Consider the following 15,644-nt stretch of genomic DNA (forward strand, 5'->3'; position numbering starts at 1 on the left):
TTTGTTTTGACGTTTTTAATTATGAGATTAAAAGTGACTTTAATCGTTGATGTCGCGCTAATTTCAATCCTCGGCGTGCAATCAGTCCTTAAGATATTGAGGTAATGTTTTCACAAAATGTTTTTCGAGAATGATTTTATGGACAAAAGAGCAAATAACAAAAACTGACTTTAAGTTAACTTAGCATGTATTTTTTTATTTTTTTAATAATGACATTAAATACAACAATCACGTTTTGCTCAATGCCACATAAACAAGATGTAACGTTATTTGTCACATATGTTCAGGCCAGGGTCACGTTTTTGTCGAGTGTTTCTACTGGTGACGTGGAAAAAGCGGCATTTTCCTCAGAAGTGTCTCAAGGAGAAGCAAGATTTCTCCACTTAAAGAGCTTTTACGTAATCTTTTAGAAGACACTTGCTCATTCTGGCACTCGAGAATACTTCGTCCATGCATAGACCAAAGGATAGTTAACAGGTCATGATAAAGAAATTCCATGCTTGTATGTCAACGTATCAGACATAGGATAGGAGCCATCAGACGTCAGACCCTAAATGGAGGCGCGAGCCCGGATAGCTCAGTCGGTAGAGCATCAGACTTTTAATCTGAGGGTCCAGGGTTCAAGTCCCTGTTCGGGCGAAGATTGCTCGTTTTGTTCGTCTGTATTTGGATTAGATTTTGTTTAAGGTATTTGCAGTGTAATACATTTTCATTTTACTGTGAGATGGACAATTACACATTTACCTGAACCTGGGCTTTCAGTTTATAAAGGTCATGGTGAATGGCACACACTGCAAAAATGATTTTCAAGAAAAAAATTGTTTTCAGTAAGAAATAACTAAAAATTCTTAAATTAAGATGCCTTTTATTGATGAGCAAAACGACCCAAGAAAATAAGTCTAGTTTTTAGACCAAAAATATCAAATGTAAGTGATTTTGTGCATAAAACAAGCAAAAAAATCTGCCAATGGGGTTAGCAAAAAAATCTTGAACATTTTTCTTAAACACTAAATTAAAAAAAAAATCAAGAAAAATAGCTTACCCATTTTTTTTTTTTTTTTTTTGCTTGTTTAATGCACAAAATCACTTAAATTTGATATTTTTGGTCTAAAGACTAGACTTATTTTCTAAGGTCGTTTTGCTCATCAAGAAAAAGCATCTTAATTTAAGATTTATTATATATTTTTAATGAAAACAAGACAATTCTTTTCTTGAAAATCATTTTTTTGCAGTGTAGTGTGGATATAATTCCGTTGTCTTTTTCGTGGATAATCGTCAGGAGAACAACGAGTCCAAGGTTTCTTTTCGGGGCAACTTTTTACAGGCGGATTTCAATACAACCCGACTTTGAATCTTGAACCAAACACCATCACAACGTGCGTTTCATTAATTTTAAATGCGCGCGGTAGTTTTGTGACAGTTTATAACAATACGCGGTGTGTCACTTATTAACGCTTTAGCAATAACAAATCTGAACACCCGTCCAAGCTCAGAAATATAACAACGGTGTAACATATTGTATGTGTGTTATACATATATGAAGTTATGAGGACATCTAGTGGCCATCTGATACATTGACATCCAGAGTCACGTGTGTGTGTGTGTGTGTGTTTTATTACTAAGAGTTAGTTAAATAAAGTTATGTGATAATGCAGCTCGTGTTCAGAACAAACGGGTTGCACTGATTCTAAAAATAAGATTCTTAAAGAAAGAAAAACGTGCCTATATATGATTTACCTGTTTTATGATGCTTTTTCTGTCTATAACTTACTTCAGATATTATGTTTTTGTCCACAGGCTAAAATTTTACTGAACGCGCCTTCAATAAGCCATGCGGCCGCGCACGTGAGCAGCTTAAAGGGAACAGGAACATGTAACGTTTTGTACTTGTGTTTTATGTTTATAACAAAAAATAATTTGTAATTAAATATCAGTTGACAGATTCATTGCAAGCTTCTTTCGTTCATGACGGAGAAAGAAAACAGATTTCCGACCTGACGTCATGTAGTCGTGGCCGAGTGGTTAAGGCGATGGACTAGAAATCCATTGGGGTCTCCCCGCGCAGGTTCGAATCCTGCCGACTACGATCGCTTTTCAAAAGTGAAATAAAAACAATTTTGGAATATTGTGTTACTTATCTGTGAGCTTCGTAATAAAAAAAAGAAAGAATGTGCCTGAAGAAGATAACGTAATGGCATTTTAATGTAAATGTATTTGTTTGTTTTCACCAGAAAAACAGTCACATCGGACATGCAAGTGCACTGCAAAAAATGACTTTCTTACTTAGTATTTTTGTCTTGTTTTCAGTAGAAATATCCCAAAATTCTTAAATCAAGATGTGTTTTCTTGATGAGCAAATGGCCTAAGAAAATAAGTCTAGTTTTTAGACAACAAATATACAATTTAAGTGAATTTGTGCATAAAACAAGCAACAAAAATCAGCCAATGGGGTAAGCAAATTTTTCTGGAATTTAGTGTTTAAGAAAAATGTTCAAGATTTTTTTTACCTAACCCATTGTCAGATTTTTTTGCTTGTTTTATGCACAAAATCACTTAAATTTGATATTTTTGGTCCACAAACTAGACTTATTTTCTTGGGTCATTTTGCTCATGAAGAAAAAGCATCTTAATTTAAGATTTTTTTACTGAAAACAAGACAAAAATATTAAGAATTTTTTTTCTTGAAAATAATTTTTTGCAGTGTTGTCATGTAAAAGCCAAATGAGCCAAGAAGGTATTCTAAGAATTATAACAATTTAATTTCTGTTCCAGAACAAAGCAAATAGTCCGAAAATTATGAGACCTTAAATAATTAAGATCTGCTTTATAACTGTGAAAATATTTTTTTGGATGTATATAATAAAAAGAAATGACACTTCCCAAACTGACATCATACTTTTATTTAATAAATATTTAAACAGATCTATTTACAAGCCTATCAAAAATGAAAAACTATACAGATTACATACTGTAATCAGCCCTTCAAGTTATTACCAGGGTAACACATTTGCACTGCATGTAGACTAAAAAAATGAATAATAAAGATCACTTTATGGTTTTTCATGTCCTAAAAGGTTCAAATACAGAAAACTGAGACCAAATTGGCACTCAACAAATAACCTTATACAGCAACCTAATAGTAACATACTGATCAGTAACAAAAATTAATAAATGATAACTAAAGGTAATAGTAGTCTTCGTTTCAACACACAAACAAGTTTATTTTGTACATTAAACCTATTTGAAATTTCACTTTAATTTTGCTGTGTCTCTGTGGAGGGGGGCACAGCTGAGGTACCAGGGGTCTTTAGGGGTTCAGTCTGTAGGGATTGGCTCAGAATGACCTCCTGTAACAGGACAGCGTTGTTTTCTTTCCACTCCCTGAATTTAACAGCAGTTAAAGAGTCGTCGGACAGTACTTGCTCTAAAATCAGTAGATCTGCTTCTTTAGCCTAAATCAAAAAGAGAGAAAAAAAACAATAGTTGATGATTGTTTTAATAGTTGATGCCATTTTCAAAAATAGATGCCAATGTTTAAAGAGCAGAGTGGCTGACATCATGCTTATTATGACCCTGGACCACAAAACCAGTCATGAGTCACATGGGTATATTTGTAGGAATAGCCAACAATACATTGTATGGGTCAAAATTGGGACTTTATTTGGTCAACTTTAAAGGCGATTTTCTCAATATTTAGATTTTTATGCACCCTCCGATTCCAGATTTTCAAAGTTGTATCTCGGCCAAACGTTGACCTATCCTAACAACCATACATCAATGTAAAGTTTATTTAATCAGCTTTTAGATTATGTATACATCTCAATAAAAAAGACCCTTATGATGGTTTTGTGGTCCACGATCACACATATTAATAAGCAAATATTCTGTTAAAAATGTGGCAAAAACACAAAATACATAATGCACTGAAATTGAGTTTATGCTCGAAATAAGAAAAAATATTCGCCAAAAAGGCAAGATAAAAAACTTGAATGAATTACTTATTAAGAGGCCCATATTTTTTCTTGTTAAAGCCAGCCCAGTCTCACGACAATTTCGTGATGTAGTCACATATTTTTTTTATTCTTTTTTCGTGATATTATCACGAATTTCCACGTTTGTTCGTGATCGTATAACGAATTCCTGTTTTCTATTTTCAGAAAAAAATAGTAAAACCAATGTATAAAGTGACATTCTAATGCGAGCACCAAATCTAACCCTTAACCGAAGCGACAATGGTTTGAAAATAGGAAAAAGCAGTTGAGTAACCACTACGTTTTAATCACACAAAAACAGGAATTCGTTATATGATCACAAAAAACGCGGAAATTCGTGATAATATCATGAAAAAGAATTAAAAAAATTACATGACAATATCACGAAACCTTGTGAGACTGGGTAGGTCAAAGCATAAACTCACACATTTTTCTCATTTTGTACAGAAAACAAGATTACTATGATAGGTCATATTGCTTCTCAAATAAATGTATCTTAGTTAAAGTTTGTTTTGGTAACTGCACAAAACAAGACAAAATACTAAGAAAGGTCTGTTACTTGGCGGCAAGCATATGTGACCCGTGCTGGCAAAATGAGTCAAAATGTGCACAGTGTAATTTTGAGCTACAGGCAAATGTCGATTTCGAGAGGCTATTTATTCACGGTAAAACATGGCTATGAGTGCTTCACCCAACAATTTTATTGATCACTGCACCCTTAGCAACCACATGTATCAGTTTGAGAACGGTTTGTTGTTTTTATTTGAGCTTTCATGCATATTACACATTGGAACGGTGTTGTTCATGGTCAGCGACAATTTTTTTTCAAGCGGAAGGAATGTTTTATTGATTTAACTTCATGAAAGTTGCAACAAATTTTTTTTTAATTGTGTGGTAACCGCTTTATAAAAGCTATAAGGTACTCGAGGCAAGTGCTGTATCGTGAATAAGTAACGGCTGAAGGGCATTTTTAGGCACGACGTGAAGCGGAGTGATAAATAAAAGCATTGGGTGAAGCAGTCATAGCCGCATTTTATCACGAATAAAGCACAGCTATTGACCAATCAGAATTAAGGATTGAAACTAACTGTTTTATAAACAGAATTACAGTTTTAAAAATATCTTATATGTCTTAAGTGAATGTTTGGTTAACTGTTGGGGATCTGATGTGTAAGATTATATTAGATCCTTCATTACAGTAGATCTTAAAGCTGTTTGTCTTAACGTCAATCAAACAATAAAAGAAAGAAAAAGTTTAAAATATAGATTTTTCCTACACTGCAAACAATGATTTTCAAGAAAAGAAATTCTTAGTATTTTTGTCTTGTTTTCAGTAAAAATATCTAAAAATTCTTAAATTAAGATGCTTTTTCTTGATGAGCAAAACAACCCAAGAAAATAAGTCTAGTTTGTAGACAAAATGTATTAAATTTAAGTGATTTTGTGCATAAAACAAGCAAAAAAATTGTGAAAATTTTTTCTTAAAAACACTAAATTCAAGAAGAATTTGATTACCCCATTGGCAGATTTTTTGCTTGTTTTATGAACAAAATCACTTAAATTTGAAATATTTGGTCTAAAACCTAGACTTATTTTCTTGGGTCGTTTTGCTTATCAAGAAAAAGCATCGTAGAATTTTTTTATATTTTTACTGAAAACAAGACAAAAATACTAAGAATTTTTTTTCTTGAAAATCATTTTTTGCAGTGTAGTTTTGTTTTTGACTTTGTGTGCTAAATCTATTAGTTTTATCAGTGATTTTAAGGTATGGATGTGTGATTTTGTTTTTGAACACTCAAAAATCTTTAATTAAATTTTTCTCAAAATTCAACTTCAAACATGTGTAGCTTTGTAACTTTTTTGTCAGATTCCAAAAAATTATTCATCATTTTAAAGTTTTTTTTTATAGTCAATATCAAAATCTAAAGAACTCATTTATAAAAACATCATCATTATGACTTATTCTCGCAACACGGGTCACACATAAAATGAAGAGGCATAAGACAGCTGGGTAATTATTTGCATAATTTATATCTAATGTAATAAGCGAAATATAAAATATTCATAGGATTATTTCCTCTGCTTAAAGTTTAACCTTTAGTGTGCTGTTGAGGGTTCTGATGGTATGTATCTTCTCATTGAGTTTTTGGTTTTTGCTACGCTTTATAAACGAGGCTCGTAATTCCCATTTTGACGATGGCTTCCGCTCACCAGTTGGAGACAGGCTGGCTCTTTTTAAATGCAAGTATAATCTTTCCAGCTCATCATCATCATCATTTGCATCCTGGTCATCTAGAATGGTTACAATGAGAAATCACCCAAATGTAGTAACCAGCAATTGATGGTCAAATCCATTTAAAGATGGCTCCCATCTAACTTACTCTTATGTCTGGAGTCATCTGAAGTCTGATTCATTTCTGATTCTTCTAGTTCTGTCTTCTTGATCTCGGTACCCGGTGTGTTAGATGAACAGCCAAGTGGGTCTTGAGATGGTGCAGTAGTGTCACTGCATTGTGAAGCTTCTTTTATTGTATGGACCACAGCCGAACAGACCACAGTCTCTCCAGTTGTAGTGGCGGCCTGGGATACAAGATCTAGCCAAGACTGCCTATGCTTGGCTATAGAGGATACAGAGCTGTGAGAGTTCATGGTACTGACGGGCGAGGAGAGGCTACCGGTGGCTTCACTGGGAACGGGCGAAGAATACGGAGGTGGAAGACTTCCCTAAATAGTAGGATACATCATAGTGCATCAATACTGCAACATGAAATCTTGATGAAGTGTGTAAATTTTAAAGGAGGCACGTTTTAGGACCTCAACAAGTGTGAACTTACCTCGTGTACGGTGTCTATTGGACCGTTCACACAGTATGGTGGTGGGGGAATGTTAGGGGATTCAGCATCTTCATGATCACTGGCTTCACTGTAGCATTCTGTAATTCAATAAATCAACTTAAATAAACATAAATGAATAAATTAATACTGTAAGAAACACTGGATGTGTACATGATCTCTCACCAGCCGTATGACCGTCTGTGGGGTCATACTGAATAGATGCCAGGCCAAGTTTATTTAACCATCTGAAACCATAAGATGTTCAATATTAATGAATAATGCAAAACAGTCCTGTAACTTTTGTAAATAAAACTGCCAGCGTTCGGTCTTACAGGTTCATGTCTTCATTGTTGTCTGCAGCAAAGTAAAACATCATGACTTTAGGGTGGCAAGCTTTGATCGCACTGCAAGATCACAAGGATACAAGAAAGAAAATGGGTTAATGGCTGTTCAGATAAAAATATTTTGTAATCTTTATGATCACATCAGTGTGAGAAAAAAAACAGTGGAGGAAATAACTACGGTATACTATATTTCACTTTAAGAGGATAGGTAAAATGATAGTTAACCCAAAAATTTATTCTGTCATCATTTACTCCCCCTTATGTTGTTGTAAACCAGTATGAGTTGTCTTGATAAATGATGGTGAGCACCCAGCTGATTAAAACCATTGACTTCCATTGTAGGAAAACAAATATTATGGAAGTATTGTGATAAATGATGGTAAGCACACAGTTGATAGTACTCATTGAATTCAATCGTATTTGTTTTTCCTACTAGGGAAGTCAATGATTACAATCAACTGTGTGCTTACCATCATTTATCAATATATCTTCTTCATTCAGATGACAGAAATTTCATTTTTGGGTGAAATATCTCTTTAATGCATGTCTGGCTACCAAAAAAACCCTGAGCTCATAAAAATGCTTAAAATTAATGACGCAATTAAAAGAAATAAAAATACCACTTACAATTTTTTCTTACATTCCATTGCCCTGTCAATTACAAAATCTGTCAAGTTTATGAAGCCCTCTGCCTTTTCAGCCTGGAGATGAAAAACAAAACAAAATCTGGGTTTGAATAATCCCTCATTTCTTTATATTTATTTATATATATATTTAAAACATTGATCTTAGCAGCGAAACTTGACAACACCACAATTTTATAATAACATCACACAAATGTTTTGGTAACGCTTTACAATAGCCTGGTGTAAAGTAAAAAATGGATGAATCCAACCAGTTAAATTAACACAGAAATATTTATATTTAACCCGACAAAAACAGCATTTTGAGTTGAAACAACCAAGCACAGGTTAAATTACAATCCAACAGGTTGGGATTTTCCATTCTGGCCCAGTGGTGGGTTGAAAATAACCCAGCGCTTAATTTTTTGTATGTTTAAATGTATAAAACTGGTGGTAACGCTTTACAGTAAGATTGTAGTTGTTAAAATTAGTTGCATTAGCTAACATGAACTAACAACAAGCAATAATGTATTTCAGCATTGTTAAATCTTTGTAACTTTGTACATTTTGATTTTAAAAAATTATTAGTAACTGCCGAAATCAACATGAACTAAGATGACTAAATGCTGCAGAAGTACTTGTTTATTGTTTGTTCATGTTAGCCAATGCATTAACTAATATTAAAAACTACAACCTTACTGCAAAGCATACAGCATTTTTTACATTTAAACACCAAAAAATACATTTAAAGAGAAAAAGAGACAAAAATATAACATAATAAGTAGGGCTGTCAAAAGATTAATTGCGATTAATCACATACAAAATAAAAGTTTTTTGCATAAATATGTGTGTGTGTGTACTGTGTGTAATTATTTTATATTATATATATAATATAATAATAAATATAAATACACACACATTAATGTTTGTATTTAAGAAACATTTACATGTATATTTATATATACCTAAATAAAATTTTCTTAAATTCATACATGTATGTGTGTGTATTTATATATACATAACATATACGCACGGTACACACACACAGACATATATTATGCAAACACAAACTTTCCTTTTGTATGTGATTAATCGCAATTAATCTTTTGACAGCCTTAATAATACGTTTATTACAAAGATGTAAAGGAAGGATAAAGAAATCCTCAAAAGTGATTGAAAAATCATGTTGACCTTTTATAACCAGTATTGAGTATGATGAGAAAGTACAGACATGTGACTCACCATCTGATTTGTGTACCAGTAAAGAGAGGTTTTCTTCAGCACAAACCAATACTTCTTCCACTTGATACCCAGAAACCCCTTCCCCTGTGTTTTCCTATATAACCATCCCTCATGGTCCACAGGGTCGAGATCTTTCACCGAAACTCTCCTTCTGCTCATTCTGGGGCTTCCTGTTAAAAAGGAAATCATTTCAGCTTTGACTGGATGTGCTGTGTCATATTAGGAAATAACTAGAGATTTCTTCATACACATTGTGTGTTCCTGTCTGTTTATGTGACCCAAGGGGCTAACCAATAGAAAAACAAACATTTGAGGAAACATGGCCCGTACCTCTACGGCTCTTCTTCTTTGGCTTATGTCTGAGTGACACCTAAAGACAAACAGCTATTACCATGTCATCCTAAAGACAAGTAGGTATTACTGTGACATGTGTTTTAAACTCCTATACAATAAGATCAGGAAGGAAATAATATAATTACTGGATTGTACTCATCAGTGGCTATAGGAGGAGCCAGAGAAATGGGGAAGGAGGCCTGTAAAGACACCAAAGCAGACACATTAAACATGCACATTGCACGTATACACATCATGCACCCAAAAATTATTCCAGCTCTGTGGTATCTTAAATGCATTGCATGCAAAAAGCATTGTTGCTTTTTTACAAAAGAAAATAAAAAACAGGAAAGATCCACACCCTGTTCTTAAATTGCCTGTATTGATTAAAAATCAACTGGATTTCTAATGAATAGTTTGTGGATCTTTCCAATCGTTGGGAAAAGTTTTTGATATTTGATTCTGCACCTGACTGAAATCATTTTTACTTTTGTGTCGTGTTTTAAGCATGTCTCAGTACCTACTTTTAAATTCGCATTGAAATTTCGTTTTCATTACAATTATATAAATTACTTTACATGAAGGTGGCAGATGATAACAAAATGTTTAGATTTAAATAAACTATTCCTTGATTGAGTAAAGGACGTAATCAAATCACATCTGTTCAGTCTGGTCCTAAAAAATACATCTTTACATACATAACAAAGCTAAGGATCCCTATTTTCAACAACAACATTAATATAAGATCTTGACATAACTTGACAAATGTATATTCTTTACAAAACCAATCAAACATCAATAATTTTTTTTAGTTCTTTTAGCTTATTTTAAAGCTTGTTTTTTATTATTTTAAATAATTTTAAGTCATTTTGACCTGTACTATATGTACTTAAAGGATTATCCAGATAATTTACTCAGCACCATGTCATCCAAAATGTTGATGTCTTTCTGTTTATGTTATTATTATGTTTTTTGAGGAAAACATTTCAGGATTTTTCTCATTTTAATGGACTTTAATGGACCCCAACACTTAACAGTTTTAATGCAGTTTAAAATTACAGTTTCAAAGGACTTTAAATGATCCCAAACGATGCATAAGGGTCTAGCGAAATGATTGTCATTTTTGGCGAGAAAATAAAAAATATGCACTTTTAAACCACAACTTCTTGTCTTCCTCCGGTCCTGTGATGCACCATCGCGACCTCACGTAATACGTCATCACGTAAAGAGGTCACGGATGACGTATCGGTACTACGCCCCAGTGTTTACAAGTGTGGAGAAAGAAGACCGTTCAGACGGTAGTATGTCGAATGATACTATTTAATGTCTTTGTGTCAGTTTATTGTTTAAAATGGTCCGCAAATGTGCATTTCATATATGTAACACGTGACCTTTCTATGTCACTACGCAATTACGTTAGGTCGCGCTGAGTTTAAAAATGCATGATTTGGTTTAAAAGTGCATATTTTTATTTTTATTGCCAAAAATGACAATCGTTTCGCTAGACCCTTATCGTTTGAGATCGTTTAGAGTCCTTTGAAACTGCAATTTTAAACTGCATTAAAACCATTACTTGTTGGGGTCCATTAAAGTCCATTAAAATGAGAAAAATCCTGAAATGTTTTCCTCAAAAAACATAATTTCTTTTCGACTGAACAAAGAAAGACATCAACAGTTTGAATGACATGGTGGTGAGTAAACTATTTGGATTTTTTTAAGAAAATGGACTAATCCTTTAAGTACATGTACTTAAAGGTCTAGTGTGTAGGTTTTAGCGGCATTTAAGGGTGTCGCACAGCGGACGGCACAGCGTTGCACCATGAATCTAAAAACAGAACACATTAACAGAACCGCTCCTCCTCCCATTTGATACAAATAGAGAAGCTATGGTAGCCGCGACAAGACAAACACGTCGTCATTTCAATTAACGTAGTGATGAAATGCGCTCTTTAGAGTTTGACTGTTTAGGGCTACTGTAGAAACATGGCGGGGCAAAATGGCATCTTCTATGTAAGGGGGTCTTTATACACCACTGATAATATAGTTATATAATATATATAATATTTTGCATTTCTGTTAAGACATCCATCTTAAAGTTACACATTTACAAGACATCGTCAAGGTAAATTACTTTTAATACCTTTAATAACATTTAATAACTTTAGTTTAGTACACTGTAAAAGAAATCAAATTGATTAATAATGAGTCACCTCAACACATGTAAAAGTTATTTCTTAAACATAATATATAACAGTCTCGTCCTGTGACTCAAATCACGAGAAAATGATGAATGTAATGTCATGATAACAGTGTGCGTGGAGGAAAAACACTGAAACTATGCGTTGCTCAATTTCCTCAAACTTTCAACGCTTTCCTCTTTTTTTATGTTAGTTATTACAATATGACAGCACAGCAGATTAACACATTATATTAAAGTAACTTTTAAACGCTTTGTTTTGACACGTAAGAAGGTATTTTGCCTTGGGACATTAAATTTGCCCATATGGAATTCACCTAAGTTAAATTATTTCCATATAAACAAGAACATGAGATGAACATACGTTAAAGCATGACGTATGCTGTCTGTCTTTAAAACAACTGAGGTAAACTCTCCCAGTCTGACTCTACCAGCTGGTAACCTAAATAACTACTTTATTAACATATATTACCTGTTTAACAGACCTGAGCTGGTGGATCGTCGGTGATATTTATTTTCTGAAATGAAATGCACGCGTCCTCCGGCATCGGGGTTTTGCAAACGCACACGGATTATTTTAGAGAAATAAATTCGACTTCTGCTTACGTAAGAACATTTCAAAACATCCACCAGCACCACTTCTTATTTAACATACAAAAGCACCACACACACGCCGGGATGGGATATCTGCAGCATATTTCCTCAATCTCTTAACAACTAAAGGTGCGTTCAGGTAAATCTCTGACGTCACATGCCATCGGTTCGGGTTTGACCAAAGACCGTAAAAAATAAGATTTCGACACGTGCCTCTGGTAAAAATAAATTAAATCTTTGCTAATCGCAGTTATACTATTTTAATATATATTTAATAAAATCATATAACATATTTTATGTCCAACTTATTTAAATTTTATCGTCTTTTTGTGTTACTTCGACAGCTCCGCATAACCAGTTTGCATTATTTTTTAAATAAAGCTTGAATAATCCTATTTGCTTCCTAATGCTTAGATTTTTCAGTCTTGGGAAAACAGGCTATTTTATCGTAATATCCCTTACGAAAATTAACCATGTTTTTTTTTTGTGGTTAAAGTGTAGTAATCATGTTTTTTTTTTTTTTTTTGGTGTATTGATTACTATCAGCTATTGATTTACTACACTAACCATAGTGTAACATGATTTTTGAAAGCCATGGTTGGTTATTTTGTGGTAACCATGGTTTTACTACAGTAACCATGTTTTTTTTTGTTTAATTGTAGTAAAACCATGGTTAATTTTCCTAATGGATATTTTCCTTATTTCCTTCCTTATATTTTATAAGGTATAACTTAAAAAATATAAATTTAGACGAGAAAATAAATTTTTAATAAACGTTAGTTTCCATAATTCACCAGTAGATGTCGCCCGTTTTCATGAATGATGCTAACGTTGTGGATGAGGTCTAGCACAGTGATGAAGACTTGATGTATTTCGTTGCTTTTAACTTAAGCTTAACCAACTTTACCACCAGCTTTATACTATCAGATTGTCAGTGCCAAAGTTCATGGGATAAAATCTGGAAGATAATTTCCAAGCATGTTCTGCACAGGTGATTGTCATGGCACTTAACTAAATCCCCTCAGGGTTCAGCAGGACAGAGGATTCATTCTTCTCATGCATTCTCTCATAGTGTGTCAGGGACAAAGCGTGAGCTACTTCTACAGAAGTGTTCCCTACCGAGTACCCTGGAGGTGCCTGACACCAGCATTACCATCAGTCATTGTTTCACAATGCTCTCCTTTTCAGAGTTATGTGAATTTATCATTCATCCAGAAGTAATACATTACTTTTGTTGGAGAGACCAATAATGTTAATTAAAGATCCATTAACAGCTCCCTTTTCTTGTTCAACTTTTTGAGGTTCTCCAGATGTTAAATGTTCTTTACGGAACTATACCATTACCAAACAAACCGAAGGTCTTTGTGTTGGACCTTTATTTTTAAAAGTGAAGCTATTATAATATTTGGATGAAATCTGGTTATTGATACAAATAATTAAGAAATGCATGCGAGTTAGAGATGGATATAGTTTAGGTCTGTCATTCAGTCTTTATACTTAAATAAATCATCTGCACAAATGTTCAGTTCACATTTTCCATTAAAACATCCAGATGTGATTCTTACCGCCTGAGAGAAAGACCAGGATCGGACGCCACCGCTGCTGTACCTGCTGATGAGATGATTTGGCTTTAATGCAAGACCAGACATGTTAAATATGAAAAAAATGTATGCTATAGGACCTTAGCAAGAAATGTATGAGAACAGTTTTAGTGACTACAATATAAACTCTATAGGGCGATTTCACAGACAGGGTTTAGATTAATCCAGGACTAGTTATATGTTTTTACAAACAAACCTTACCTAAAACAATACAGGTGTGCATCTTGAGACAAAACAGTGACACTGATATATGTTACGTCAGATGTTTAAATTAAGGCAGCTCAAATTTGCATTTTAGTCTGGGACTAGGATAAACCCTGTCCGGGAAACCGCCCTAAATGTATTAAATCAATCAATTTTTGCTCTTGGTAAATATACACAGTGATTTATGAGAATAAACACAGTTTTTGTGTCTGTTTGCTCAGTGAACATTTGAGCAGTTTTAAGCACATTATGCAGAAGGCTTGGAAAAAATGAACTGTTATTAAGATGCATGCATGATCTATTTTTACTTTATGTATGCTGAATGTATAAAATAGTAATAGAGGTTTAAAAGCCACAGAAAGTGTGTGCTTTATAGAAAGCATTTAATACTAAAAGGATGCATTATAGCTGGTGGATGGTTTACTACATTTAACATTTAACTATAATGTGTTGAGTTGATAACAAAAACTCTTTACATAGCAGACACAACGGATAAGTCTTTAGTCTTTCCTTTAATTTGGGTAGTTACACTAGTTTAGTCCATATAGGACAGGTGATGCCTTTAACCAACACAGTTTGTTTTTAATGTGGCAAGGGCCACATTACTTATCTGTGTGGCATTATCAACATACCGTTTATATTTAGGTGTTTATTTTGCTAAGCACTGGGCTTTCCATCATATACAGCACTAAAATATCTGCTCTGGTTTGAGACGCGTTGCATAACATTGCACATTTACATTTATTCATTTAGCAGAGGCTTTTATTCAAAGCAATTTACAAATGAAGGAACATTTAATATTTAGCCGCAAGAGCCAACTGTAAGCACAGTATACAAAGTAACGTTTACAAGTAGCAAAATGATTAAAGCCGTGTTATTCTAAGCCAATTTCTTTGTTTCATTATGGATGTGCATTGCTTTTTTATTTGAAATAGACAATTGGTGACAGCCTCAGAATTAGCTACATAGTTAAATATTGCTATATAGAAGAAAGTATTAATGTCACCACAGCAGACAGTTTGACTCTGTACCCACCTGTTGATGAATTTGTTATTGGCAGTCCAATCACGATCCTGTGGCAGGACATAAAGATTTAACATCATTTAACATGGGAAAGACAGCTGATCCTTACAGATTTTGTTTTAGCCGCATTATGGTTAATCATTTAAAACATTGCATCTTGTGGCCATTTAGTCACTAGAAATTGTTCATCTAAAACATCTGAATCTATGATTTTTATCTTAATAGCTACAGTTGATCTCTGAATAGTAGGATATGTCTCAGATATCACATGACAGAAATGACAGATACTGTATGATAATTCGATTTGCATAGACACTGTAACCCTAATATTCATCCCATATTCCCATGCATCAAAGGCAAAACAGGCTTGATTTTAATTTATGCTGAATAAAGTTGTGTAAATCACATTACATGCAAAGCTAGAAGATGCAGTGTTAAAGGTCAAAAGTGTTGAATGCAAGCCTCCAAAATTTTGTTTGGCACAATGAATACAAAAATACAGCAGGACAATGCATTTATTCAATTAAAATATTAATTCAGCAAACAATTGGGTTTAGTGAAGCAGGAAACCATTCGGTTATGAAGGAATTAGGTGAAACTAGAAGCTGGTACGTGAAGAAAAAGCACAGAAGTGAGTTAAAGGAAAAGGAGGCCAAG

At 33.6% G+C, this 15,644-nt stretch overlaps 1 protein-coding gene and 2 non-coding genes across 7 annotated transcripts in view; 2 read left to right on the plus strand and 1 right to left on the minus strand.

Annotated features, from left to right (window-relative positions):
• The first annotated feature begins 566 nt into the window (after positions 1-566).
• Positions 567-639, plus strand: trnak-uuu (transfer RNA lysine (anticodon UUU)). The gene has a single exon. It is a non-coding gene; the product is annotated as a tRNA-Lys (tRNA).
• A 1,365-nt stretch (positions 640-2,004) lies between these two features.
• Positions 2,005-2,086, plus strand: trnas-aga (transfer RNA serine (anticodon AGA)). The gene has a single exon. It is a non-coding gene; the product is annotated as a tRNA-Ser (tRNA).
• Positions 2,087-2,885: 799 nt separating this feature from the next.
• LOC135748974 (connector enhancer of kinase suppressor of ras 3-like) overlaps positions 2,886-15,644 on the minus strand; it is a 67,801-nt gene continuing 55,042 nt past the window's right edge. Inside the window, exons 14-25 of one of the 5 annotated variants that reach the window (XM_065267306.2) lie at positions 15,000-15,037; positions 13,725-13,767; positions 9,515-9,568; positions 9,366-9,405; positions 9,036-9,205; positions 7,798-7,871; positions 7,159-7,230; positions 7,010-7,071; positions 6,827-6,924; positions 6,374-6,716; positions 6,088-6,284; positions 2,886-3,452 (exon numbers count right to left, since the gene is read on the minus strand). In XM_065267306.2, the coding sequence (XP_065123378.1) occupies positions 3,255-3,452; positions 6,088-6,284; positions 6,374-6,716; positions 6,827-6,924; positions 7,010-7,071; positions 7,159-7,230; positions 7,798-7,871; positions 9,036-9,205; positions 9,366-9,405; positions 9,515-9,568; positions 13,725-13,767; positions 15,000-15,037 (1,389 nt within the window). In that variant the 3' untranslated portion in view covers positions 2,886-3,254. Of the gene's footprint in view, positions 3,453-6,087; positions 6,285-6,373; positions 6,717-6,826; positions 6,925-7,009; positions 7,072-7,158; positions 7,231-7,797; positions 7,872-9,035; positions 9,206-9,365; positions 9,406-9,514; positions 9,569-12,050; positions 12,305-13,724; positions 13,771-14,999; positions 15,038-15,644 lie in introns of those variants that run through there. The other 4 variants (XM_065267305.2, XM_065267307.2, XM_065267310.2 and 1 more) reach the window with 4 other exon arrangements.

The sequence above is a fragment of the Paramisgurnus dabryanus genome, chromosome 17, assembly GCF_030506205.2.
Source record: "Paramisgurnus dabryanus chromosome 17, PD_genome_1.1, whole genome shotgun sequence".
Classification (NCBI taxonomy): Eukaryota; Metazoa; Chordata; class Actinopteri; order Cypriniformes; family Cobitidae; genus Paramisgurnus; species Paramisgurnus dabryanus.